General features: G+C 39.6%; 3 protein-coding genes across 3 annotated transcripts; all 3 read left to right on the top strand.

The window, feature by feature from the left end:
- Positions 1-4,978: 4,978 nt before the first annotated feature.
- LOC103988099 (ubiquitin-fold modifier 1) lies at positions 4,979-7,873 on the top strand. Its single transcript, XM_009406620.3, has 4 exons — positions 4,979-5,122; positions 5,232-5,329; positions 5,769-5,801; positions 7,576-7,873. Exons 1-4 carry the CDS (start codon positions 5,040-5,042, stop codon positions 7,641-7,643), a joined length of 282 nt encoding a protein of 93 aa, XP_009404895.2. The 5' UTR covers positions 4,979-5,039; the 3' UTR covers positions 7,644-7,873.
- A 126-nt stretch (positions 7,874-7,999) lies between these two features.
- On the top strand, positions 8,000-11,772 carry LOC103988098 (uncharacterized). The gene is made up of 3 exons (XM_018826948.2): positions 8,000-8,215; positions 8,466-10,655; positions 11,015-11,772. Exons 2-3 carry the CDS (start codon positions 9,965-9,967, stop codon positions 11,614-11,616), a joined length of 1,293 nt encoding a protein of 430 aa, XP_018682493.2. The 5' UTR covers positions 8,000-8,215; positions 8,466-9,964; the 3' UTR covers positions 11,617-11,772.
- An 885-nt stretch (positions 11,773-12,657) lies between these two features.
- Positions 12,658-27,074, top strand: LOC103988464 (F-box protein 7). The gene is made up of 11 exons (XM_065189817.1): positions 12,658-13,014; positions 13,109-13,528; positions 17,659-17,755; positions 18,824-18,939; positions 19,015-19,271; positions 24,421-24,507; positions 24,694-24,826; positions 24,941-24,993; positions 25,969-26,042; positions 26,102-26,145; positions 26,328-27,074. The coding sequence occupies exons 6-11, from the start codon at positions 24,423-24,425 to the stop codon at positions 26,515-26,517; spliced, it is 579 nt and encodes a 192-aa protein (XP_065045889.1). The 5' UTR covers positions 12,658-13,014; positions 13,109-13,528; positions 17,659-17,755; positions 18,824-18,939; positions 19,015-19,271; positions 24,421-24,422; the 3' UTR covers positions 26,518-27,074.
- Positions 27,075-27,205: the final 131 nt, after the last annotated feature.

Here is a 27,205-nt window from a genome sequence, read left to right as displayed (position 1 = left end):
ATCAAAAGCCGAATCACACATTGAAACACGATTAAATTCGTTTTTGTCTAGTGCACAAAACAAGGCATTCATAGCCTTTGCATTTAAAGCAAAAACCTTCTTCTCCGATTCATCCCATTCGCTCATCGGAAGAGAAGATTTTTGAAATCCATTCTCGACAATAGACCAAAGCTCAAAGTCCATAGAAATGAGGAAGATTCTCATGCGAGTCTTCCAATATGTGTAATCCGACCTATTAAACAAAGGTGGTCGTGCAATAGAATGACCCTCTTGCATGCCGGAGTAAGCCATCTCTCTTGGGTATTAAACCAAATATGAGAGATAACCTTGCTCTGATACCACTTGTTAGGATCGGAGCGGCACTAAGAGGGGGGGGTGAATTAGTGCAGCGGATTAAAACTTCGATTTTAACAAAATCTTTCGTACGATAAGAACGAAACTTGAAAAGTTTAACTTGAAGGCGTATTCTTAAAGTTGCGCAGCAAGGGTAATAAGGAACTAAAGCAGTAAGAAGATTTGCAGTAATGTAAATGACAATAATAAAATGCAAACCAGAGATTACGCCGATTTTTAGAGTGGTTCGGTCAAATGACCTACTCCACTTGCGAGGCCCCTCTTCGATGAGGCTCCCACCTTCCACTAGCAAGTCTCTTGAAATGGAAGGGTAAACACCCCTCTTACAACCTTTTACAAGCAGCTCAACCTCTTACAAATTTTCAATAAGAAAGAAGGAGGAGAACTCTCTAGCAAATTGAAAACAAGACTTGCTAAGACTTTCTAAGACTTTTCTCTCAATCAAAATGCTTCTCAAAAGTTGTAACCTCAGCTGAGATTTGAGGGGTATTTATAGGCCTCAAGATGATTCAAATTTTGGGCTCCAAAATTTGAATTCTCTTAGGGTTCCCGGTGCTGGAGGTGCCACCGCCCAGCCAGGCGGTGCCACCGCCCAGCGCTCGGGTGCTGGACGGTGCAACCGCCCAGCCAAGGAGGTGTCACCGCCCAGCCAGGTGGTGCCACCGCCTGGCTCTCCAATTCATTTGTTTGGCTTAATTTTAGCCCAAACTAAATCTGACTTTGGGCCCAGTTGGCCCCTAACCAGGATATAGGATTATCTCTTAATCCTAATCCTAATTACAGGTGAACTACATAACACAAAAAAAACATCCTAAGCAAGTTTTTTAACCGCGAACGTCGAGTCTTGTTCCGGCGAGCTTTCCGACGAACTTCTTCCGACGGACTCTCTGCAAGCTCCCAATCTTTGTGATGACTTTAACGAGTAGCCGAGCCTTCTCGGTGATCTCCGCGAGCCTCCGACGATTTCTTCGGCGAACTTCCGACACGTTCCCGATTTCTTCTCGGTTGGTTCCGGCAGCATCTCCGATGATTCTTCGTTCTCTTAAACGTCCATCGAGCTCGACTCCGGTATCCTTGCTTTATGTTTTCTGGTTATCGTAGTTAATCCTGCACACTTAACTCAATAATATGGATTAGATCAATTAACCCACCAATTGATTATATCATCAAAATCCGAGATTCAACAATTTCGAATGTGTGTTATATACTTTCAGTGCTGAATGGGTGGGGTATTTATAGGCCCCAACCCAGTTCAAATTTGGAGCTCAAAACGATCAAATCCCGGAATTCCGGGATCAGGCGGTTGCACCTCCTGACTGGAGAGGTTGCACCGCCTGGCAGAGCTCGAGGACTAAGCCCAGGCGGTTGCACCTCTCTGTCAGGGGCGGTTGCACCGCCTGAGTCTGGCTCAGAGACTGAGCCCCAAGCGGTGCCACCTCTTGACTGAGGCGGTTGCACCTCTCTGCCATAGCTCGAAGACCGAGCTCAAGCGGTGCCACCTCTCTGTCAAGGAGGTTGCACCGCCCAGTCTAGCTCGAAGACTGAGCTCAGGCGGTGCCACCTCCTGGCTGGGGCGGTTGCACCGTCCAGTCTCGCTGGGAGGCTTAGCCCAGGCGGTGCCACCTCCTGGCCTAGGCGGTTGCACCTCTTGGTGCAATCAGGGTCTGAATGGTTAGCTCCATTCGGCCCAATTTCAGTCTTTCAGGGGCCCAATTGCCCCAAGATTAAGCTAATGGGATCTCCTCCCATTTTCCAACTTAATCAATGTGCTAACTACGATTAGATCTAAGACAATTTCTGCAGATTTGCTTCGGTGCGTCAATCGCTTCTTCCGGTGAGTTTCCGGCGAACTTCCGTCGATCATCCGATGAACCCTCGGTGATGCTCCTGCGGACTTCCGGCAAACTCCTAGACTTTGCGACGATCCACTTGGCGAGTTCCGACGAGCTTCGCTTGGCAAGCTTCTGGACTTCTCGGATCTGTTCTCGCAGAACCTTCGACGACCGTCCGAACTTCCGTCGAACTCTCGAACTCCCAACGTGATCATGAACTTGACTCCGGCGCAACTCCTGCTGCTTGTCTTTCTTCCATCGTAGTTAATCCTGCACACTCAAAACAAAAACTTCGATCAAGAAAATTAATCCTAAGCAATTAACCAAGTTGTCCGGCATGTCATTGGTCCCTCGACGCTTCGTCCGATTCTTCGGCGCATCGTCCTTTCCTGCAGCCTATTGCCCAATCGGCCAGTTGACTCCGCAACTCCGATATCCTTGGCACAATACCCGCTCTTCTTGGCCCGATGCCCGAGTCCACGGCCCGAAGCCTTCTGTCGATACGTCAACCGATCCACCGGCCCGACGTCCAATCTTCTGACATGTTCCTCCGGCACAACATGATTTTTCTGCTTTAATTGTCTCATCCTGATCAAAGCATCCTGCGTCACTCAAAACGCAGATTAAATCATAAACATATATCAAGTAGTTTCATCATCAAAATACGAGATTCAACACATCGTGCTCCTCGACCGCAGTTTTCCCGAGACCACGTCTGCGCGGTCTGGCCACCTAAGCCGCACTCCTCGGTCGCACCACGCCTGCGTCGTGCTCCTCGGCCGCAGTTTGCCCGAGACCACGCTTGCGCGGTCTGCCCGCATGAGCCACATGCCTCGGCCGCAGCCCGCTTGAGCCATGCTCCTCGGCCATGTTGCCCAAGACCATGCCTACGTGGCCTGCCGCTTGAGCCACACCCCTCGGTCGCAGCCCACCTGCGCCGTGCTCCTTGGCCATGTTGCTTGAGACCACGCCTGCGCGGCCTGCCCGCTTGCGTCGTGCTCCTCGGCCGCATGTTGCCCGAGACCACACCTGCGCGGCCTACCCGCCTGTGTCGTGCTTCTCGGCCGCATGTTGCCCGAGACCACACCTGCGCGGCCTACCCGCCTGTGTCGTGCTCCTCGGCCGCATGTTGCCCGAGACCACACCTGCATAGCCTGCCCGCCTACATCGTGCCCCTCGGTTGCTTATTGCTCGAGACCACGCTTGCGCAACCTGCCCGTCCGTGTCGTGCTCCTCGGTTGTGCCTTCACAGCTCGTCTGCCGAAGTCATACCCTTCGGTTACTTGTCGCCTAAGACTACACCTGCGTGACCTACCGCCCGGGTCACACTCCTCGGCCGCAGCCCGCCTACGTCATGCTCCTCAGCTCTATGCTCCCCGAGACACACCTGCGTGGCCAGCCTGCCTGCGTCGTGCTCCTCGACCGCATGTTGCCCGAGACCACACCTACACGGCCTGCCTGCCTGCGTCGTGCTCCTCGGCCGCATATTGCCCGAGACCACACCCGCACGACCTGTCCGCCTGCGTCATGCCCCTCGGCCGCTTGTTGCTCGAAACCATGCTTATGCGGCCTGCCCGCCCGCGTCGTGCTCCTCGGCTACGCCTCCACAGCTCGCCCGCCTAAGTCATACCCCTCGGTTACTTGTCGCTCGAGACCGCAGCCTCTGCTCAGCCCGATCGGTAACGGACCAGCAACCGCCAGGCAAGAACAAATACTGAAAGCTGAAGCCATGCCTCGGACTCCCGTTACAACGACCGACACATAGCTTCTTTCCGGGGGGGAATATGATGAGGATAATAACTGCGGGTGATGTCAACTAACCGAAATGATGCCTCGGCTGACCTGACACCACTTGGTAAAATGGACTCGAACGCCAACTGAGGCACATTAAACATCCTGCTCAGGCTCGATCCTTCACGCCATGCCAACACTAGTGTCAAACGTTACCAGCTTGCCCCCTGCAAGCGGGCACATTAGGAAACAGTAAGCTTCCCTATAAATACCCTCGCATTCTAAACGGAAAGGGGGGGAGGAGGAAACACACACAAAAAGACATCTTTACTTCATCTGACTTAATCGCCAGGGAAGGAGAACTTAGCTAAAGAATTCCCCTCCACTATCTTCTAACTTGATCGTCGGAGGGGTCGGGTCGAGCTTCCCGACCCGACCTTTGTGCAGGTGTGAGGCCGAAGGCCCCCACGGGACACGCATGCGAGGAGTCCTTGCCCGGAGGAAACGGAGACCTCGTCCCGATTAGACCATCGCACCCGACCACCTCAGCGGGCTCGAAGGCCGTCCCGGGAAGATCCCCCGTCGTTTGGACTCGAACCAAGCCGTGTCGGCCCTGAGGCCACAGCTCAAGGTTGTTTCCCACAATAATAATGAAGATTTATTATCGTTTGTTTCCCACAATAATAATGAAGATTTATTATCGTTTATTAAATTTACTCTAACTACTAACTTAAAACATCAAAAAGATTCGAGTCGGAAAAAACCACTTATCTAATACAAATTAGATTCTAGCTCATCTCTCGATAAACATTTGGGGGCATACGAGCTACAATCTAGTCATAAATGCTCTCGTATATATATATATATATATATATGTATATATATATATATATAAAAGGTCTTTTTTTCTTGATATTATTGACCAAAAAATTAAAAATATTATTCTTCTACATGACTTGTCTAATATCTTCTCGTGTAGCGTTAATAACATAAATAACGGCATGGTATGTTCAATATAACAGTAGACCGTTCGTAAGGAATATAACATTTCGGTTATTTACGTACGTATCGCTATCTTTCTCTCTCTCTCTCTCTGTTGGGAAACTTCCGCCGCGGGGAGACATGGAATCGGCATCGGCGGCAGGCGGTGGAAAGGTGTCGTTCAAGGTGATTCTGACCTCCGATCCGAAGCTCCCTTACAAAGTGTGAGGCTCCCTGTCCCCTCGCTGCCGTCGTCTCTGTCTTTTTTCTTCGATTTCTAGAGTTTTGGCTCACCGTTGCTTCTTTTCCCTTGATCGGTCGATCCGATCTCAGTTTCAGCGTTCCGGAGGCGGCCCCCTTTACTGCGGTGCTAAAATTCGCCGCGGAGGAGTTCAAGGTCCCCCCTCAGACCAGCGCCATCATCACCAATGGTATAACTGAACCCTTGGTAGTTTGGGATTGGAATCTGCAGTCGAAGGAAATGGTTGAATTTTGGCATAATTTCATGGTCGTGTGAGGATTTTTGTATTTGTAATTTTTCTTTCGGGGTTTTCTTGTGAAATTTATAAAAAAAGTTTGGTAATTCGCCATATATGGCTTCAGTAGAGTTGCACATTTAATGCGAAATTGACGTTCTGGAGGACATACAATATGTGGATTCCCACGTTGCACTGTTCCTTATGTAGATCAAGTGCAAAATGAAAAGCCATGGTGAATTGCTTTTTAGGTTTATGTTTCACTGCAATGTAATGGATTGAGATAATTTCCTCGGCGGATGTAGAATATTTGTACTCGAGAATAGTTGTAATTTATTTTTTATAATATTTATCTGTGCATTACTTTAAAGTCATGTTCTTTTCTCTCTTGCAGATGGCGTGGGTATTAATCCGCAACAAAGTGCAGGTATGCTGTCATGTTCCCGCTTTTCCTTATCTGTTGCTTTCTTTATTTTCCACAGAAGTTGTTATTTCTCATGCAATGTTTGAAAGTTGGATTATGTTGACACGTTTATGGTTGCGATCAGAATTTGGGTCTGCCCCTAGTTTTTCATCATCAGGATATCCCAATTGGAATTTTTGTAGTTATGAGTTCAGAATCTTCAGATACTGGACTGATATTATTTGCACCATGATTGGCAATACCTTGTTCATTACAAGAAAATCTTCAGATCTGTTCTTCCACTTGGAGAAGAAATTGTTTGAGCACTAAGAATGAGTCATTTTTTGTTAAATGACAAGGTCGCCAGAGAATGATGGTTTTTGTGTTATTCAGAAGAATCTTGAGTTAATAATCCTTAAGAGTGTGAGAAATGCAGAAATAACTATGATTTGTATCTGATATTTAGGACCGTCTGAACACGTTTAGAATATTAAAGTTGGTTAGATTCTGTCACATATGAGATTTGGATAGAAATGATTATCTATCTGCTGTGTTACAGATTTGGGTTATATTAGGCTTTTTCATGTGTATTATTATTCCTAACCATATATGTAGTTGATTATCTTAGTTTGCACAATTCTTTGGGGTCTAGGGGTGGATGAAATTGACAGTTTTATGGCTTGTTATGACACAATGAGTGTAAGAGAAGGAACTTGATGGTATTTAATCCATTTTTTTGATACTGTATCTTAAGTTGATTGGTTGTACCTTTCTAGTATTTCAGTTGAGCGATGGGGTGATACTATAGAGAGGACAAAGGGAATAACTATTGAGGATCTTCACATGGAACATTGAGAAATTTGCTTGTCAAGGTTGTGTATTCAAAGTAGAGATTGCAAATATAGCCAGTTCTCTTGAAACTTTGTATTCCTAGATAGGCACGAACATTCTCCAATGATTCATTCCATTTTTTTACTTGGATAGTTGGTGTCAATCAACTTTTTAGTTCATGTTTATAAGTAATTTAAAGGAAAGGCCTACTTGTACCTTTCTGCCCATACTATTGACTTGCAAGAAACTCCTTTCAAGTATTTTGAGAAATTGTTGGCGAGTATGAGTTATCAAATGGTTCAGCAATGAAAGCCACTTGCAATGGCAACTGTTGAAACCATGGTAGTTACGATTATCATAAGACATGGTAAATTTGTTCTAGATTTGTAGCCTAGGAAATCTAGGGGATAGATTAACTTGCCTTAAGTACTAATTAGCTGGCAGGTTATAGAAGTGCTGTAATGGTAGTTTTAGCTCGTTTGACCATGGAGCAATTGCTCCAAAATGCCTTTGGACTTTGGAAGAATTTTGGATGGAACAGCAAACAAAAAGGCGTGTTGTAGTTTGTAATAAGCAATTTCAGCCCGATACCCGAGGACATTGAGAGGTAACCAAGAAGTGGAGCATCACCTTGTATGAGGCTTTTAAGATATATTATAAGCAGTCATTTTCTGAAGATGCACATTTCCTGGAGTTATAGTTTTGCTTTTGTTCAAACTGATTCTCAAAAGTCAATTTGTTGCAACATGATGTGAACTCTTCCCATGTTTACTCACTGTTATTTCAGAATGTATCGTATACTCATTTGCTTTTGCAACCTCTCTTCAATTTCCTTTTTCTTCCTCTCAGAAGCTCAGTAGACCTTGTCAGTTGTAATTTTAATTGGAATTTCCTATTCCACATAAAAAAATGTGATTTTGCATCATCATTTCACTGTGCATTTCTGCTAAGTTATATTCTTATGCAGGTAATGTATTTCTGAAGCATGGCTCAGAGTTGCGTCTCATACCTCGGGACAGAGTGGGAGCTCATTAGATGTCTAGTGCTACCATTTCCAGCACTTTGGAGTTTACCTTTTTTGTTCTGAGCCATAATTTTTACTCTGAATTTGTTATTCTGCCTCACATGAGAGGTTAGAAAACATGCCATGTCATTTTACTGGATTGCTCTCTAATATTTAGCCTAGTACAAACATGTACTTGATATTGATATAGTGGAGAATGCAACATGGGCCCAATAAATTTAACTATTTCTTATTTGTTTAATTAAGAATGTAAGCTTTGGCAAGTGAATGTTCTATGACATTGTACATTTGTCAGAAGTCCAAGGTTGTTCTTGTCATTATACTGGAACAAGCTAGTTACCTTACATCATGGAGGTGTGAGAGATGAGCAGAGTTTTGCATGCATGTGCATGTAGTTTTCGCTTTTCTGTTGGGTGGAATCATGATGCATGAGCTGTAACATAACTAATATGGAGATTTAACTGGTGCCATTGAGTAGCTCAATTCAGTTGGTGGCAGCTGGGATCATCCCTGGTCATGTTGAAGAACAGACTGCACAAGAAATATCTAGCAAATGTGGGAACCTAAATGTTAGCAGTACCAGGTACTCTTTCGCTGCCTCTAAATTTATCAGAAATTCTCCTGCAGTAACTTTAAGTTCTCAATTGGAGAGCAAGGCTGAATTCTGCTTTTGTTGGGTGCTGAAAGTCAAGTGTCTGCTGTTACCCATGATCTACCATGATTAATATCATGTTGAACTGTCAAGTCATTGGAAAATTTAAGGTTATAATTGCAGCATGGTTTACATATTTGTATTCTATCATTGCACTGATGAAGTCATCCTACCCACGCAGGTTGGGAGTTTTGTGCATTCGGAGGCCTTTCGTTTACTGTGGCCATGAAAAGTCTCACTTGTTGGTCGTATGAATTGCTTTGCTTCCATCTATAATTTCCTCACTGCAAATTGTTAATCTGCTTTGATTTGCCCACTTTCATATTTTTAACCTTAGGAGTCCTGGTGATTGATCTTCCAGATTCTTATCTATCATTACACAGATTTCGTGGGTGGCTTTTATCATCTTCAAAACTAGGAACTGATGCATGCAGTCATATGTTTTACTAGCTACAGTTTGGTAGTACTCAAAGAGGCTCTTCTTCCTATGTGCTTTAGTTGCGTGCTTGATATATCCATTTGTTGTAGACAAAGAAGATGCTGGAATCATTAGAGTAGGAAGATTTTTAAATAGAATAAGGGAATAGTGCTTTATGTGATTGCCAATACCGAATTAATGCATTCACTCATGATCGACTGGTGGCAATTTTTAGGTGCAATATGCTGGAATCATTGGAGTTGTAAGGTATGTGATAATAATACTTTTGTGATTGTGAACCACTGAAAGGGAATTATACTTTGAAAGAGAAACATTTGGCCTGTACTGATCTTTCACCAAACAGCACCTACTTAGCAGTACTGAGATATGATCTGTTTATTGTTTATTGATGTACTGATTCACACTTGCAGTTCGTCAAATTTTCACTTGATCTTGACAGTACTGATTCAGTGTAATTCTTGTTGCTTTAAAGAAGAATTCACTGAGCCATTTGGCATATTATCCTTCAACTTAATCCTTAAGAGCTGGTGGAAAATCCTGTAAGAATACAATGGAACCTTTTGACAGATAAATCGAGATTGGAATATAGAATTTTCTGTAACAATGTGCAGAGCACAAACAAACATCAAAGACCACCTAAAGATTGCTTAGTATTTCCCCTTTCACTCAAATGAATTAGCTCTTATAAAATTTTAGATTTCTGCTTGGACATACCTTGTATTTTCTTTCTCCAGGGTTAATGTTTTTGGGACTTTTGGGGTTCTTGAACTAGTTAGCCACTTGGGTGAATTATAACAGTGACTAAAAAGACACACCAGTCGAGCCTAGTGATGCTTTTTAGAATGGCCCCAAAGAGATTGATTTTGCTCAAGATAAGCTCATATTTGCACCTTGTGTAATTTGGATATCATGCTGTCAAGAGTCATCACATGATCTTCTGCAGTGAAGGGAAGCTATCATGACTGATGACCAATGAGCACCATTTCCCAGTTGTCTCCTCCATGGACCACACAACATTGTCTTAGCAAGTGTTTCTGGCCTTAATTTACCTGTACTTGGTTTGATCTTATGTAAAGGACAGCATTTGTTAATGTAAACATCCTGTAAAAGCTATGTAATTTAACTCAAATTCCCAACTGGACCCTCACTACAGACACAAGGGAACCTCACTTGCAGCTTCACCAATAGAAAAGAACTATCCCCATGACTCGAGTACCTCTTATCTTTCCCATCAGCTTGGTATGATCCTAGAAGAGGAGAATCCACTTCAGCTCCCATCTCCAATGGCAGAAGCAAGGAAGCACCATAAGCCCAGCAAGCAGACCTCTTCCCCAATGACAGAAGCCAGTGGTGCCAGTAGAACCATCAACCGGAACTGCAAGAGTAAGAAGCAAGCACATAAGGAAGCAGGCAATGGATCTTCTTGGGGATCCCTGAGAGACTTGTTCTCATACAGATATCAGCAAGAAGTAGAGAAGAAGAAGAAGAAGAAGAGCTGCAGGAAGATTGGATGTTCTGTGTCCCTATGCAGAATGAGGGACAGTTCATGTGTGTTGAGCCCAGAAGCAGTTACAGCTCAAGTCAATAAGAAATTGGCTTTAAGCAGTAGCTGCAATAGTTCCAGTAGATCTTTGAAAGCCCCTTGTAATGACACCAGTGGGGTTATTTCCACTTCCTTTACTTCTAATTCATCTGCTTCCATAACTGCCTCCTCCTCCTCCTCTTCTTTATCTTCTTCTCTCGGAGGATCTTTTGGAGCAATGCATCTAAGGGGGTTTTCTGGGTGCTACGAGTGTCATCTTGCTGCTGATCCTCTTATCGGGCCTTCCAGAGATGCTTCTACGAGGCTCACCATCAGTCCTTGTCCTGACTGTGGGGAGATTTTTATGAAGCCTGATGATTTAGACCTCCACCAGACAGCAATGCACGCAGGTAACTCCTCATTTTTCTCTTGAATCTTTTGTTCCTTCATTGAATTCCAATGTCACTTATTCAGAATAGTTTCATCTCTGATTTAGCTTCCGACATGAAGAAACCTCGACAAAGTAAATTAGCTCTATGAAATATCTTAGTTTTGGGTGAGTATCTGAGTAAGACAGCAGTCGACTCAATTAAATAATGCCACCTGCTTCTTGAAATGGAAGCATTAATCCTAATCTTTATCCTTGATTCCAATTTTGTCTGAAGTTTTGGCTCATCTTCTGAAGTACTTGAGACTTCTTCTTCTTCTTCCTCCATTAGTTCATCCACTCCCTTTCCTACTTATTATGAATTGTGTGTTCTCCCTACAGCATCTGAACTGAGTGCAGAAGACACCAGCAGAAAGATAATTGAGATAATATTCCGGTCAAGCTGGCTCGATAAGCAAGCTCCGATCTGCAAGATCGACAGGATACTCAAGGTCCACAACACCCAGAAGACCATCTCAAGGTTCGAGGACTACAGAGACTCCATCAAGAGCAGCTGCAACAGGCTCCAAAACAAGCACCCGAGGTGCGTTGCCGATGGTAATGAGCTCCTCAGGTTCCACTGCACCACGCTTGCGTGCTCCCTTGGGCTTGACGGATCCACCAACCTGTGCCGATCGATCCCGCGTTGCAGCGTGTGTAGCATTCTGCGAGATGGTTTCGGCGTTGATGAATTCGGGAAGATCCAAACCATGGCCACCAGCGGAGGGGCGCATGCCGCAGCGCAGGTCTCGTCGGAGGGCGAGAAGAGAGCAATGCTAGTTTGCAGGGTGATCGCAGGGAGAGTGAAGAAGAGCCGAGATGCCACTGAGGAGTATGATTCAGTCGCTGGCCCAGCAGCAACCCACTCTAATCTGGAAGAGCTATCTGTGTTTCATCCCAACGCCATTCTTCCTTGCTTTGTTGTGCTCTACAGAGGTTCTTAGATCAACCAGCATGTCTTGTTCCACTTCTCTCTACCTCTGTGTTTCCATTTGCAGATACCAGTAGCCTTCTCATACTATAGTTGTAGTGCTTGCCATGCATTATCATATATGAGCATGCCTTCCAAGTTTATATGTTATGCTTGCCTCTGTTGTTCACATTCCTTTCTTCAGTAAACCTTTATGATTCATTCTAATATGATGACCAAGAACAGCAGTGACTAATCTATCTTAGTATGAGGAATCATGGAAGAAAGGACATGAGGAGTGAGGACAAAGCCCTTGACTCATTTTGAGCTGGCAGCTCTTTGTTGCCTCTCTGGTGGAAGACAATAAGCAGTGTGCAGCAGACTCCATGATTATGATGAACACTGCAGATAAAAAATTCTCTCTCTGTTCTCTCCAGCTTTCTTTCTTTTGAAATAAGTAGATCCAACTGTACATGAAACAAATACAAATAAATCAACTTGAGAGTGTAAACCAAAACAAGTTAGTAGGAAAATTTGAGGGCTAAATGTATAAAATAAAGGCAATTATACTATAATAGGGGGTTATAGCTCAGATCCAATTTACTAGTTTCAGCCTTTTACTGTTATTGTGAGAATCACTACATCCTCTGCATCATCTTTTTAGGACTCCTCCACTTTTCAGGTAAAGTCATCTCCATGATCTCAGTCTTTCCATTAATAATGTCACAAGAAGAGATGAAGAAAGATATAAGAAAGGCTTGACTTAATTTAAAATCTATATATAAATAAATATTTAAATATCCTTAATTTAACTAAGAATAATGTTTTGTGCAGAGTTCAATTGCAAAAAAAAGTTTCATTATAATTTGAGCATTACAATTTGTTATCGTTATTATTATCATTATAATTTGATATATGAGAAATAATATTTTAACAAATAATTATTTGTTCGGTTCAAGTGGGCTTATTGAAGCCCATGAAGCCCATCTCACCCAACTTTGTCCTATTCACACATCATCCTGAGGTGGATCGACAAATACCCGAGACGGAACCGGTCGGCTTAGCGGTCCGCAACTCGAGTCGGGGAGTCAATCCGAACCCGGCTCAAATTGCCGACCGCTGCCGATTCCGCTGCCCTTCCTAAACCCTTCCCCGGTGACGCGGCATCCATCTCCATGGCCGCCCTCCGGCAACCTCGCCCTCGTTTCCTTCCTGCCGCAGGACGATCTCCTTCATGCCAAGCTGGTCAAATATCGCTTTTTGTGTGTCCGCCGCGTTGATGACCAGAATCTTTGCGTGTTCGCACCTTCCGAGCGATCATCGTCGTCATCGTCACCTCAAATGAAGGTGCCTTTCACTTGGGAGCTCCTGCGGCTGATGATAAGGAAGGAACTTGGGGCATTGAATTCTCGCGCCATTGTTTTCTCAGGAGGTTAGTGATGCTGCATCACGGCGATGCGGTATGCCAAGGCGTCAAAAACGATTTGCTGCCGCAGGTGATACTGATATCTCCTAGTTTGATCCAGCAGGATCAGAGTGCAAGGAAGACGATCAAATCTTCCATGGTGCTGGTCGTTACATCGGTTCCCGAAACGCCCATCCGGCCTAAGAAGCCAGAGGTTTTCTTGGTGCCAGAATGAGCTTTGGGTGTGTAGGTGACTTTCCATTGAGGATCAAATATTGCGTTTCTATACATTTTAAGGTAGCCTACTGGTTTGCTTTGAGCTCTTCTCATAACATCAAGATTAAAACTAATTGGAGCCCTTGCATTTAGCTGTAGAACCATACTCTTCTTATTGGATAATGCATCATATGATTAATCAATATACTGTTTTGCATATTGATGATTTACCTCGTACACTTCAACCGGTATGCAAGAGGTTTTCTTGGTGCCAGAATGAGCTTTGGGATTGAGAATCAAATATTGCATTTCTATACATTTTAAGGTAACTTACTGGTTTGCTTTGAGCGCTTCTCATAACATCAAGATTAGAAGTAATTGCAGCCCTAGCATTTAGTGCTGTAGCACCATACTCTTCTTATTGGATAATGCATCATGTGATTAATCAATATACTCTTTTGCATATTGATGATTTACATCATACACTTCAATTTTTTGTATTTTCTTTTTCTTTGTTACGTCAGGTTCTAACATGCTTGTCTTAAGAAGCTTGATGATCATGTCCTGCAACACTTCAGGCCTTGCTATGAATAATTGTTTTAACAGGTCTGGCTATACTTAACCCATGCCTAGTTCATTCTGTTAGAAGTTGAACCTTAGTGACTTTATGTTTGTTGCAAATTCATGGTGAGTCTTTGTCGGTATAGACTATAGAAGACTTTAGATTGTCCTTTCAGATAACTCAGGTCATGAACTATATGCTTTTTGAGATCTAGGAGTAGTAATTTGTGCACCCTAAGCTGATGGGTTTTTGAGTAGAAAGGGAAAATCAATGCTGCCCCTTTGATGTCTTGTCTTTTTTGACCCCTGGGCAAATTTTAATTTAGTGCCGACCCCATTTATCCCAATTATCATAATTGTCAGGCGTGTCAATCTTATAACTGTAAGTGACACTCTTCCCTGCAATGTGAGATCCAAAGGATTGCTCCCAGACCATGCAAGTGATCTACCCTTCAGTGAAGCCTGGTCCTCAACAAGGCAGCTGAGGTTTGGCTCGGCTTCATCCTTGGCTGACTATGGTAGATTTGGTTTCAGAGGAACAAATTTGTCCTCTGCCATACCCTCACGCTGGCTGTTTTGGCATGTATGTAACCAGATCTTGGGTTGTTTAAACTCTTAGCTTTAGCATGCACAAGACACATGTTTGTGCACTTGATTCTTTTATTAATTCTTCTGTCTGCTGTAACCTTGTTGATGCTTCATATCTAATGCAATGAGTGATGGTCCACACTGGACCTCCACATTCAAGCTCACAAACAAGCTTAGTAATTATCAAAGGAATAGTGAAATAGAGTACATGTTCAATCCTTGATGATGTGGAGTGAAATCTATTTTGCAGTCTTCTTACCCAATCCTTGTTGGTTGAATTATAAAGTGCAAAAGAGAGATACAAGCTTATCATTTCCAAATGCTTGGGAAAAGAAAAACATCAGAGTTCTTATTTTGTGACTCCCTTATATATGTTACTTACCATAATGGAATGAGATGAATCTTAACGGTTCATAACATTTCATCTAATTTGGTTGCTCTTCTGTTTCCTCGTGATTCCGTGAAACTAAATCTCATACAATTATGACAAAAGATGGTATTCACATTTAATTTGAACATGATTCTTCAGTTGATGAACCACATGGTTTTCAGGAAAGCTTTCATGTGCATTTTCACATGACTCGGCTGTTGACTAAATCAACTAGAATTCGGATTTTGTTTACGGACCATGAATACTGAAAAATGCATGACATACATATAATCCAGAACAATAATTTTGATCAATGTTTTCCTGTTTTCTTAAAGGGATGGCAAATTTATCTTGGTTCCTCTCTATCTTCTCCAACACTAAAATGTTTGTATACTCTTTGTTGGTGCATACTCCTGCCTTGTTCATATGGTGATAAGAACTTGCAGGCAATCATTTTGGCTACCTTGAGAAAATGCAGAGACATGAGTAGATTTCACCAAAGATTTCTGTGAATGTCGATTGTGTTGACAGAATCTTGTCGGTGAAAGTATCATATTCCTGGCCCCGCCCAAGTATATTTTAAATGACAGATAAAATTGAATCATTTTCACTTTGGCAAAAGTTTTGTTCCCTGGTCCCTACTAAGATAGTCTGGTGGTACCCCCTGGAGACCCGTTTAAATTCCACAAGGACGCGTATCCTTTATCGAAAAGTTATATTCTGTGACATGATTGACAATGCTTCCTTTACTTATTGGCAGTATATGAAACTTTAGTTAGGGTTTTGTTTTCCTTTCTTCTTCCTGTCTTGGCCCTTGCACTAATATTATCCATCTTCTTGCCTTTTACTGAAAGAATTTTGGAAGATAATTACAGCATCAATCTTAAATCATTGGAACTTAAATATCATGTGTATATCACTATTGATAGGTGCCTATTGTGGATTACTCAACATATGGTTTCTGTACAAGATTAAGTGCATGAGAAGCCAAAATATAGAAATTAGAGTGCATTGCAATTTTATTTATATTGCTGGTGTAAGGTGCTTGGTGATGTCCTATGTTCAGACTTCTGTCTGAAGTGAAAGGTGAGAGAGTTTTTCCCTTTTTTTCCTTAAAAATGTATTACAAACCAAGGTATACAATTTCGTACCATACCGGAGTTTCGACGTTCACTTGGTACGGTATGATACTATATACCGAGCGTTATACCATTCGGCATATCGCTTGGTATATATATATATATATATATATATATATATATATATATATATATATATATATATATATATATATATATATATATATATATATATATATATCGTTCCGTCCAGTAATGGGTGGTCCGTGTACCGGTAAACTAACGAACTGGTACGTAGCGTCCGTACCGGACGGTATTATTCGAAATTGCATACCTTGTGACAAACAACTTATTCATCATATGTTAGCTATTCCAGGTTGTAGAGAAACTGCACCATCTTGCTGTGTGATAATCTAGATACATTCTTAGAACAATTACTACTGTCAGCAATCCGTTCTTAACCATTCTTCATGGCTTAAAAATAGAAGCTATTGATGAAGGTCGACACTGATTGTTATCTCTATTATGTGATGATTGATTGATGATGATAATATGCTGTAGTGGTATATGACATAAAGATAAAACTTCTTCAAAATTGTCATAACAGCTGTTGTTTCATGGAATGCCATCCATGGAAGAGTAAAGGGAGAAAAGAAAAGGGCATTATTGTAGTAACTCTAGAATTGAAGGGCAAGGAGATGAGACTACAGTCTATAAATACCTACATCCGAGCACCTGTACATGCTCTCTATTAGTTTGCTGTCACTTGCCTCTCCCATCATCTCTCTTTCTCTCTACATCGATGGAAGGTTTGTGAATGGCTCCAGTAACAGAGAAGGTAGTGTACAAAGAAAGTCAGAGGGTGAGTAGCCACCTTGGTTAAAAGCTTACTGTGATCAGTAAGCACCAACACAAGTGTGCTATCTGAGAGAGGGAGCAAGCTTTTGCTCACTGCAAACATGCGCACACTATGTGATGTTTGCTAAGGTGCTGCTGCAGTCATCTTTTGTGCCACAGATGAGGCTGCTCTCTGTGGCCCATGTGACGAGAAGGTTTAACTTTTTTCCAAATGTTTAACCATTTACGAGTAGCTGAAATTATTTATCACCTAAACCCAATACCATAGTTTGTCTCATTCACACTGCCACTGATGACCATCTACCAAGTTTGATAAATGTTTTACAGGGGGTTTTCCTTGCATTGAAACTTGAAAGTACTTTCCATTGATGCCAATATTCTCAAGACTGCAAAAGAGATGAATGTTGGATGGGAGTAATTTATTGATTAAAAAAATAAAACAATTGCTTGATTGGACCATAAACTGACAGTCAACTTCACATAGACATACTAAAATTGGCATTCCACTTTCTGATAAAGTAAGTTTAGATAAGAGTTGAACTTGATAACTGTTACCGCAAATCAGTGCGACATGAATATATAGCCTAATAACTATTCAATCTGTTTTCTCCTATCTCCTCAACGTACTTTATTTGTTAGAAGTGTGGACCTTCTACTTGGTTAGACTAATATATAGACATCTCTATTACTATCCTTCTATCATTACATTACCAAATATATTCATTGGTTTCATGGATTTGGATATATATGTTTATATCGTTGCAGGACATATTAGTCTGAATTTTTTATTTCTGTCTGAATAAGTGTTTCGTCAGCTGTTCACACTCATCTGTTTGGTCTGCACACTCCATATCTTTTGGAAACATCGACCATGTCATCATTGAGAAACTTGAGAGGAATGTGAACTATTTTGTTTATAAATTTCACTGTTTTGTTGTTTCTAGATATCACTGTTTCATGAAGAAATAGATTCTAATAATGGTAGATGAAATGGTGTAGGTTCATACTTGTAATAAGTTGGCTAGCAGACATATAAGGGTACAGATTGCAGAACCAAGCGCTGTTGGTCAATGTGACATATGTGAGAAATCACCAGGTTTAGCCATTTTCATTATATACTTTGTCATGTTTTCAAATTTCTCTTGGTATTAATTTACAAACTGATTTTTCTTATCAAGCTAATTACATAGTTCAACCAAGCATTTCTTCCTACCTGATGAAATCCATTGTTATAGATTTCAGCATCCTAGAAGGTGTTTATAGTGAGTGTTTATGGAAAACATGTTTCGCAATTGTTTCCAGAAAGCATTTGAAAAATTTTCTGATGCTGATTTCTTGAGAATAAAAAGCATTTTCCTGTTTAGTGTATTTTATTGCATTGTGAGATTTCTCTTTGTTGTATTAATTCGATTTATAATTCGTTGTTACCTTATCAAATAATCACATAGTACAAGCAAGCACTTTATCCTGCTTGATGGAAACTACCTAATAAAAGGCATGTTTGACAACTTTTTTTTCATTATTGAAAAACCTCACAAAATTTCAGAAGTAGACATCTCTACTTCTGAAATTTCAAAAATAGGAAAATATAAATTAATAGTGGAAAGTTGAAAACATAATTTTTTATCCATCTTAATCTTTCTACTAACCAACGAGATGGAAAGGAAAAATCAGATTGAGAATTGGATAGAAAGTGATGACCACCAAACAATAAAAACGGATGGTGAGGGCTAATGTATTCAGTCTGTTCTACAAGGGGATGAATTGTTTATGGGGGGATGAATTGTTTCTGTGACTCATACCCTAGTCACCTATATCGCACAGACACAATCCAAAGACAATATTTCTAGAAATAGAAAAACATGAAAAAAAACAAATATTTTGTGTTTTTTCATAATTTTTTAAAGTACCAAAACATTGATTATAATAATGTCAGCATCTTAGTCCAAAATTTTGAAATGCAAACAGGTTGATATTGTATGTATCTATATATAGATGGGGCAGAAAAAGGCAACAAACTGTCCTATGAGTTCTAAAATTTTAATGAGGAAATGGTTTCAAGATTGGCTTTTTGTGTTGCTCCTTAAGTGCTACTCTCTTTCAGATTTACGAGTACATGTTATGTGATGCTCTATACTAATCAATTCATCAACTTTTCTGGTAGCTTTCTTTTTCTGTGTAATAGATGGATCTTCACTTTGCATGGAATGTGATGTAATTGTGCATGTGGGAGGCAAAAGATCCAACGAGCGATATCTCTTGTTAAGGCAGAAAATTGAGGTAAAGTGTCCCCAAATAATACAAAAATAAACAGCACCCATGTATGCTAATTAACATGAAATTTGTTCAATGTAGTTTTTGGAAGATAAAAGCTGGTCACTTCGAAGATCTCATGCTGCAGCATCATGACAACACCGAAGATAGGTTGGAGAATAATATCGTACTTCATAAAAAACAATTTCTTGAAAACATTAGAGAGAAGATGGACCGCTGCAGGATGCCTCCCATTTCCATCTCCAAGCTAGACATAAATCGTAACAGGCTTGGTCCTACATTGTTTGACCTTAATGCAGCCACATAGAGTACAAGATCACATCACTGATTCCAGCCAGGTAGTGCCTTTGGTGGTTTTAAGTTTTGAGTTGCTTTTTCTTAGTAATCTTCTTCCTAGCAATGAACTCAACCTTCTGGATAATCCAGGGATCTACCTAAACTGCTCTAGACTTCCTTGTTCGAATAAATTTTGGCTAAACAAATAAATGTTGCTACTTATATAATTCACACTAGAGCTTGAAAATTTTTTGTGTGTTCGGCCATGTCTTGGATCACACAAAGAAAAACCAAAGTGTTAAAATGTTTAGTCTGCTTTTAAATCAGTGGTTTAAAAAGCATTAGGTGCCAAAAGGCGTTAAGGTCCAAAAACATCTAAGGCGCTAGGCGCTCGCCCGAGCGAAACGATGCGTTAAAATATAAAAATATATAATATAATTAATAAATATAATTATTTAAAATTTTAAATAAAAATATGCTATTAAATTAAGAAAATCTAATATACAAAATCACAATGTCACATTAACAAAAAGTTTCAAAATTCAAAACAATAAAATTTTACATTAAAGTCATTCATCATAATCAATATTATCGTCATTTTCACAAAAATCATCTTCATTGAATTCGTCCTCTTCCCCTTGTCCTTCAACTCCTTCCTCTTCGTCAAAATATGTTTCATTCTCTATGTCTTCAACAATAGCAGGAGCCGAGCTTGATGCTTTTGCACTCATTTTTCTCTTTGTCATCTGTCTTGTATATGTTTGTAATTTTCCAGCACCTGAAGCTCTTGCTACATCTCCCCATGTCAATTTATCATCTTCAAATATAAGTTCGTCTTCGGCATCTTGCAAGTTAGCACTCATTTCTCCTACCAACCACTCATTTGAATTATCAATATCTTGCAATGAGATTGAATCAATTCTATTTTGCAAAACATGACGAGTCTTCAAAGCTTGATTATACTTTATGTAAACAAGATCGTGCAATCGTTGATGTTCCAACCGATTTCTTCTCTTCGAGTGAATCTGTCATGTCATATAATTTAAAAATATATTAATACATCTATCTAAATAAATAAATTAATTAAAATAAATATTTAGTGATCCTTGCATGCTCAAAGACACTCTAGTTTCGCTCACAACTCAAAATACTACATGTCAAACTAAGTACTTTGATAACAAATTGCTGTAAGTTCAGGGTGGAATTTTCAAATAAACTCCACCATTCAGTTGTAAAATTTATGTTATTATTAGTAATAACATAGTAACATAATACATATAAAATTAATTATATCAAATTATTAATACTTGGAGACGTAGTTGTTCTGGATCGAACGACCATTAGAATTTCAAAAAAACCTTCGGTATTTTTATATAAAGATAATTCACGAATAATCTTATCTTGAATCTCAAGGCTGGGAACTAATCTTGCAATGCACTGATATAACCCATCCAAAACTTTTGCATCAAACCCAATATATTTAATCTTATAAGAGAATTCAAGTTTCAAATAATATCCTGCTGTATGTAAGGGACGATGAAGTTGACAATTCCATCGTTCGTCAATGATTGTAAAAATTTTCTCATATTTTTATTTATTTTCATTAAAAGACTTTTTAATCGTCTCCTTTGCTCTATCCATAGCCTCATAAATATATCTTATTGCAGGCTTATTTTCATTATCCACCAACCGAATGACTCGAACAAAAGGGTCAATTACCTTTAATGTATAAACTACATGATTCCAAAAGGATGGCATTAAGATAATATCAGTAGCCCTCTTGCCTTTGGCTTCTTTTGCCCATTTGTTTGTCACCCATTTCTCAGAGGTAAACATGTTTCTCAGATTATGTTTTTGACGATACATGCTCTATAATGTCAAGAATGAAGTAGCAAATTGGGCGACACCATATCTCACTAATTCTTTATTCCCAATAAATTCTCTCATCATATTCAAAGTCCCAATATAATTATAAAGAAATCCAACAACAAAAATTGCCCTTTCTAGGGTTTTCTTGATGTCTAAGATCTTTCCAATATCCTCCAACATTAGATCAATACAATGTGCTGCACATGGAGTCCAATATAAGTGTTGTCTTTTTGTTTCAAGCAATTTACTTGAGACAAAGGATAACAAAAATGATAAGAATTAAGAGTTTAACACATTTAATTGAAGATAAAATAATTAAAAAATTCAAAAGATGAATATTATCGGCTAATACATAGTTGCTTCTATTGTCGGTTATGATTTGAATGACATTTTGTTCTCTAATTTCTTCCACGAAGTTGTCAATTAAATCATATATCTTGTCTCCAAATTTTATAAAAGATGAAGCATTTATTGACTTCACAAACATAGTCCCTAAAGAACAATTAATCATAAAATTAATTATACTCCTACGCCTCCTGTCAGTCCAAACATCTGACGTAATAGAGTAACCATGTGTTGCCCATGATTATTTATGACCCTTTAGTAAGTCATTTGTATAATTCAACTCTTTGTGTAACAATGGAACTCGCATCTCATAATAACTTGGAGGTTTTAATCCCACACCATATCTTCCAATAGCTTCAATCATATCCTTAAAACTATCTAAACGAGTTGTACTAAGGGGAAGACCAGCCTGATAGAAGAAGCGAACAATATGCTGAATTGTTTTTCCTCTTATTTCTTTATCACAAGCATCACTTATATTTGTTTGTCCAAATTTTGAGCCTCCTGCTTGCCCTTGTTGCTTCTGGGATCCTTGAAACATATATAGATCTATAGGTCCTTTTTTCCCCTTCTTAGTACTCATAATTTTTTTTCTTTTTTTATCGTTTACTTTTTTCCCACTTGGTTAATACTCATAGAATAATCTTCTTCTTCATCCATGAGATGTTCAACATTGTCTTCTTTTCATTCATATAACTCAACAATTCTTCTTTTACCTCAAGTGGACAGTTTTTGCAAGCTACTGTATTCTTGAAATTTCCTACTAGATGTTGTTTTGCACGAAAAATATCACCTATAGTAGTTTTATCGCAGAATATGCAAGTCACTGCATTAAGATCTTTCGGATCCTTCATATAATTATACTTCCATGCAGGATCTTTTTTTGATGCCATTGGAGACTCTATTGAGTTGCTCTGTACACTTGTCATTTATCCTGAAACTTAACAATAATTTTAAATAAATAAAAATTAACAATATTAAAATTAAAATAATATATTATTAATCTAATAAATACAAATATATTACTGTTACTAGTATACTGTTAACAGTATACAGAAAGAGAAGAGGGAAGAGGAGTATAAGGGGGTGCTGACTGAGAAAAGAGGAAGTGGCAGCGGGAGTGTAAGGAGGCAACGGCAGCGGCGACAGTGGTTGTGGGAGCAGCGACAGTGGTAGCAGTGACAGTGACGAGCAGCGGGAGCGGGAGCGGCAACGAGCAAGGTTAGGGTTGGGTAGCAACAGTTGATATCGGTGCTTTAGTTGGTTCGATTGAACCAACTAAAGCACCGGAGATCAAACCAGACCTAAAACGCTGGTTCGGTCGCCTGGTTTAACCTAGGCGCTCACTCGAAGCGCCCAGCGCCTGGGCTCGGGCGAGCGCCCAAGCGACACCTCTTTGAAGCGCGCCGCTTGGAAGTGAAGCGAGGCGCTCGGGCCTCTTCTCGCCTCGCCCGAGCGTCTAGGCGAGCGCTCGAGCACCTTTTTAAATCACTGTTTTAAATTCTACTAAACTCTACCTTTTGTGATGATTGTTTTAGTAATTAGTGCCCAATCAAGTACAGGCACTGCATCTTGACTATCAGCTTATTGGAAAAGTAAGAATTTCAGCTTGGGCAAACACCAATGAGCCTCTCAAAAGGAAAAATCAATTTAAGAAATAGAGGCACCTTCTAGAAGGCATGTTTTTAAAATGTGTATATCATCGTGTGCTTGTATGAAGGGGAAAAAAGGAATGGAATAGAAGGCATTCTGAATAGTTTACAAGAATATTTTCTATATTTGTGTTATCTTTACACTGAATTAATTATCAGCATGGATAGTTTAGGTAGTTGTTGGTTTCTTCACTAGTATAAGAGGTTCGTATTATCATTCATACAGTAGCTGATCCCTATCTAGGAGACATTATCAGGATGTTTAGGATCTAAACAAGACCTCCAAAATGTTCCATGCTTGTATTTAGCAGCATTAATCATTGGATGCAAGTGCAAGCAGAGTGACAGAAGTATTACTCTTCGGGTTTCTGACAAAAAGGGATTATAAAAGGAAGAAAGCAAAACTAGCGCATCATATTATTTGCAAGGGTATCATTGCTTTATGACTGGAGTTACAATACCAGAATCAATCATGAACAGTATATTTAGCATATCTGATTTAAATCATCTGACTGGCAAACAAATGTAGAATCGAGCATCAATTAGTTGTTGGTGAAACTGTTTCAAAAATGTTTTACAGCGGAGGATATGCCATGGTTTCTCTGTAACATGGATGTCAATCATCATGATCCAACACTTGATCCCCTTGACAAGTCTTGTGTTATATAACAGGGTCCAAGCAATAAGGGTTCTGAACATATGCTAGTATATTTGTATTTGGTACGAACGACCATATAGTAATTTTTCCTTTACTGCTGCATTGGACAAAAGCATGATGACAAATTTCGCAAAGTTTTTTTTGTGCTCAGTTGTTGTGCTTGTATTTTAAAGATTTCTTTCACTGTTAAATTTTCTTGTGATTCATTATGAGCAGAACTTCCTTGCACATAATCATGTACATATTGAGTTTTCTAATGATTTTATCAGTAGATCATTTAAGTGGTTGTATGATTAATGGATCTTGGGAAATTAGGAAATAATATGTACAAGAAGCTGACATAGTTGAGATGTGAATTTTTAGGTTAAAGCATGAGGTTATTAGAAAAGATATAATAACAAGTGTTTTTAATCATAAGCAATTAAGTGTAGCTTCGATAGACTATAAAATGAGAAGATAGATAGATGCTTAAGATGACATGAACATATTCAAAGGAGATCTAGAGATTCCACGAGTTAAGTCAACGATGAGGTTGCACTTAGGTTTGCTAAGGATATCATTCTACACACAGCTCAGTGGTAAAAAAGGATCTACAAAATGTTACTGCTGTTGTTTTTCCATTCACAACTTTTTTATACGAGTCATTTTTTGCTACATCGAAACTGAATTTATAATGCATTTTGGCAGACATGTCCATCCCAGTTCCATCAGAACTTGGCCCAGTCTCTCATCTGGGAACTGTGCAATTTATCGGAACAGAGAGACCTTGGTTAAGTAAGTTCAGCTGTAGTTTATTCTTAACCCCGATTTGCTACTTCCTAGTTGTTTGTTAAATGTTATCTTCAGCTGTAGTTTGGTTTTGTATTTTTCTTTACATGATCTTTGGAATTCACTAAATAATGTGAGTGCTATAGGATTTTAGTGGTACTAATTGGTCTGATGTTTTGGTTCTCTATTCAGATCTTTATGGGAATAGGGTCCTGCCTGTTGCTCCCTTTGGAAGCATCAGCAGTAAACCTTTCAGTGACCCAGCTCTAATACACCGATGTTTGCCGGATGAATTGCTCTTAGCTAAATTGGGCAAATTGCACATGTAGTAAGATATGCTGCATTGGTTTGGTAGTTTGTGCTTCTCTCTGGATAACATTAGCATAATGGATAGGCGGATTATGAGATGGATACAACAATATCTAACAACCATTTCCAGAGTTAGAGGCAGGCGAGTTAGAGATGATTTATTAACTTATCAATGCATCAAAAGTACCATATCATATTGTGTGATCCTTCATGGAATGCATTAATCGAAAAAATCTTCTTCTATACTTTTTATTTTACTTGGTCTTGGATTTGATGAACGGATATGGTAACTTTTCTACCAATAAGATTTCCCCAACTACCTATTTATTATGTTGAGGGAAATCTTTTATTCTGTTGAGGGAAATCTTTCCTCCTAATCTATATAAATAAATAAGAGAGGGACAGTTTAATTTTTCACTTTTTTAATAAAGTTTTTTCAATAAAACTTCTTATCTTTTATTATTTTCATCATCTACGGGTCTTGACATTTTTGTTATTTCTTTCCAAGTTCACAATCAAGTTATTTCTCAAACAATTTCTTGAACACAAGTTGTGAAAATATTTTAACAGTTAATCACCTATGCTTCTTCAATAATCACCTATGCTTGTCCTAATTTGTGGCGCGATGCATGCCTTAGAATTTGGAAGGTACATAAAATCTTCAAAAACAATTCATGGTCATTTTTGCTCATCACTGTAATGACTAATGCTTACAAGCTCCCCCCCTGCTTATGAAGAGTTCTGGAGCAGAGGCAAATTACAGAATTCGAAACGATGGTACTTATTGGTCATTCATGGATGTGTTGTGCTGCATAAGTAGGAGAGCTTTCCACCTTTTTATATCACTTTATTAAAGCCAAACACTAATTTATATCTGGACTACTTTCCTTCTTTTTCATGTTTTTATGGTGTCAAGCTGGCCCACTTAATAGACCAGACCTTATCATGCCTTTCAAAGGGTTCTTAGGTGCAGCAGATTCCTGAAAAGGAACCTTTTTAACTGAAGAACATTTTCATGTCCTTGCTTGCAAATTTCAAGAACCCATTTATCAACTTTCTTTTAATGATTCTATCAGTATTTTTAATCTTCTGGGTTCATATATGTTTTTAGACATCTCTTCTGGGGATCATAAAATTTCAAGTTCCTCATCTTATCAGGTCTCTATGTTAGCCGAAACACCTACATTCGTACAGGCGTTGCAGATTGGGAAGTGACAAATCCTGTCCATGCGGTATGATATTATTCGGCAGCTTTTTTGTCCTGCCCATGCAGCATTATACATTACTATAGTTTTCGTCCTGTTCATGTGGCATGGCATTTTTCTGCAGCTTTTTGTCCTTCCACTAATTTCTGCATCTTTTTGACACACATGTGATATAGTAGATTGTAACTTTGCATATAATCAAATGACAGTAATGGCTCCAAAGGAAACTGCTTATAAACACAGCTTCGATTATATTTAGCTTAATTTTGCAGATAATCAAATGACTGGCTCCAAAAGAAGCAGCCTATAAAGGCGGCTTCCGAATAAAAGTGAGGTCAATGATCATGGAGATTACATGCTTAGAATTGTGGAAGGTTGGGAAGAAAATGAGACACATGATCCAGATGTGCCTGCTATTTCACACAGCAGGGGTTTGACACCCTTTGTATTTGTTCCATTTGAAGAGGTACTACTACTGTCTATAGAAGGTTTTATTCCCTAAGTTTTCTTGTTAAGCCATCTCAACAATGATGTTGGTAAGGTAAGTAGTTATTTTTATTGAGCATTATTGTTAATAACATATGAATGTTCTAAAAAAAGCAGTTTGCCGGCAACTCTGTCACTGCATTGTGTAACTGTGGTAGACAATCACATATACTGATGCATATAAACTGAAATAAAGAAAAAAAATTTATCTCTATTGCAAACACAACATGTCTTTTGCTATTCATTATTGTGAATTCAGTGTGGCCTGCTCTTTAGTCTAGTGATTGCATGGGGGCTCATCTCTCCTTGTGGATATCTCTGCCCTGAGATGCCCTGCATCTTCTCTTTCTACAGCTCTAAGATCATTGTAAAATAGCTCATTTCTAATGCCATTTAACTATAATCTATCTACTTAGTTTGATTATGCTGATACTGTTGTTGTACTTGCACACAAAAGTTTGTTATGCCCTTTTATTTTGGGAGCTATGGGTGCAGCATAGATTTTTATGGATTCAGTAGTGGAATAAATTTTGTAAAAGAATTGTGTTTTCATTAACAATTATGTTTTCAATCCTTTCCTTCCAATTATTTTATATAGTTATCCTACTTGAGTTGCTTTATATTGGCATGACAAACAAGTTATATTCTGGGCTTTGCACTCCATGGTCAAAACAGGTACTGTAAAATGTGGGTTCATCTCCTAT

This window comes from Musa acuminata, chromosome BXJ1-6, assembly GCF_036884655.1.
Source record: "Musa acuminata AAA Group cultivar baxijiao chromosome BXJ1-6, Cavendish_Baxijiao_AAA, whole genome shotgun sequence".
NCBI lineage: Eukaryota > Viridiplantae > Streptophyta > Magnoliopsida > Zingiberales > Musaceae > Musa > Musa acuminata.
This window is presented reverse-complemented; position numbering and strand designations above follow the sequence as displayed.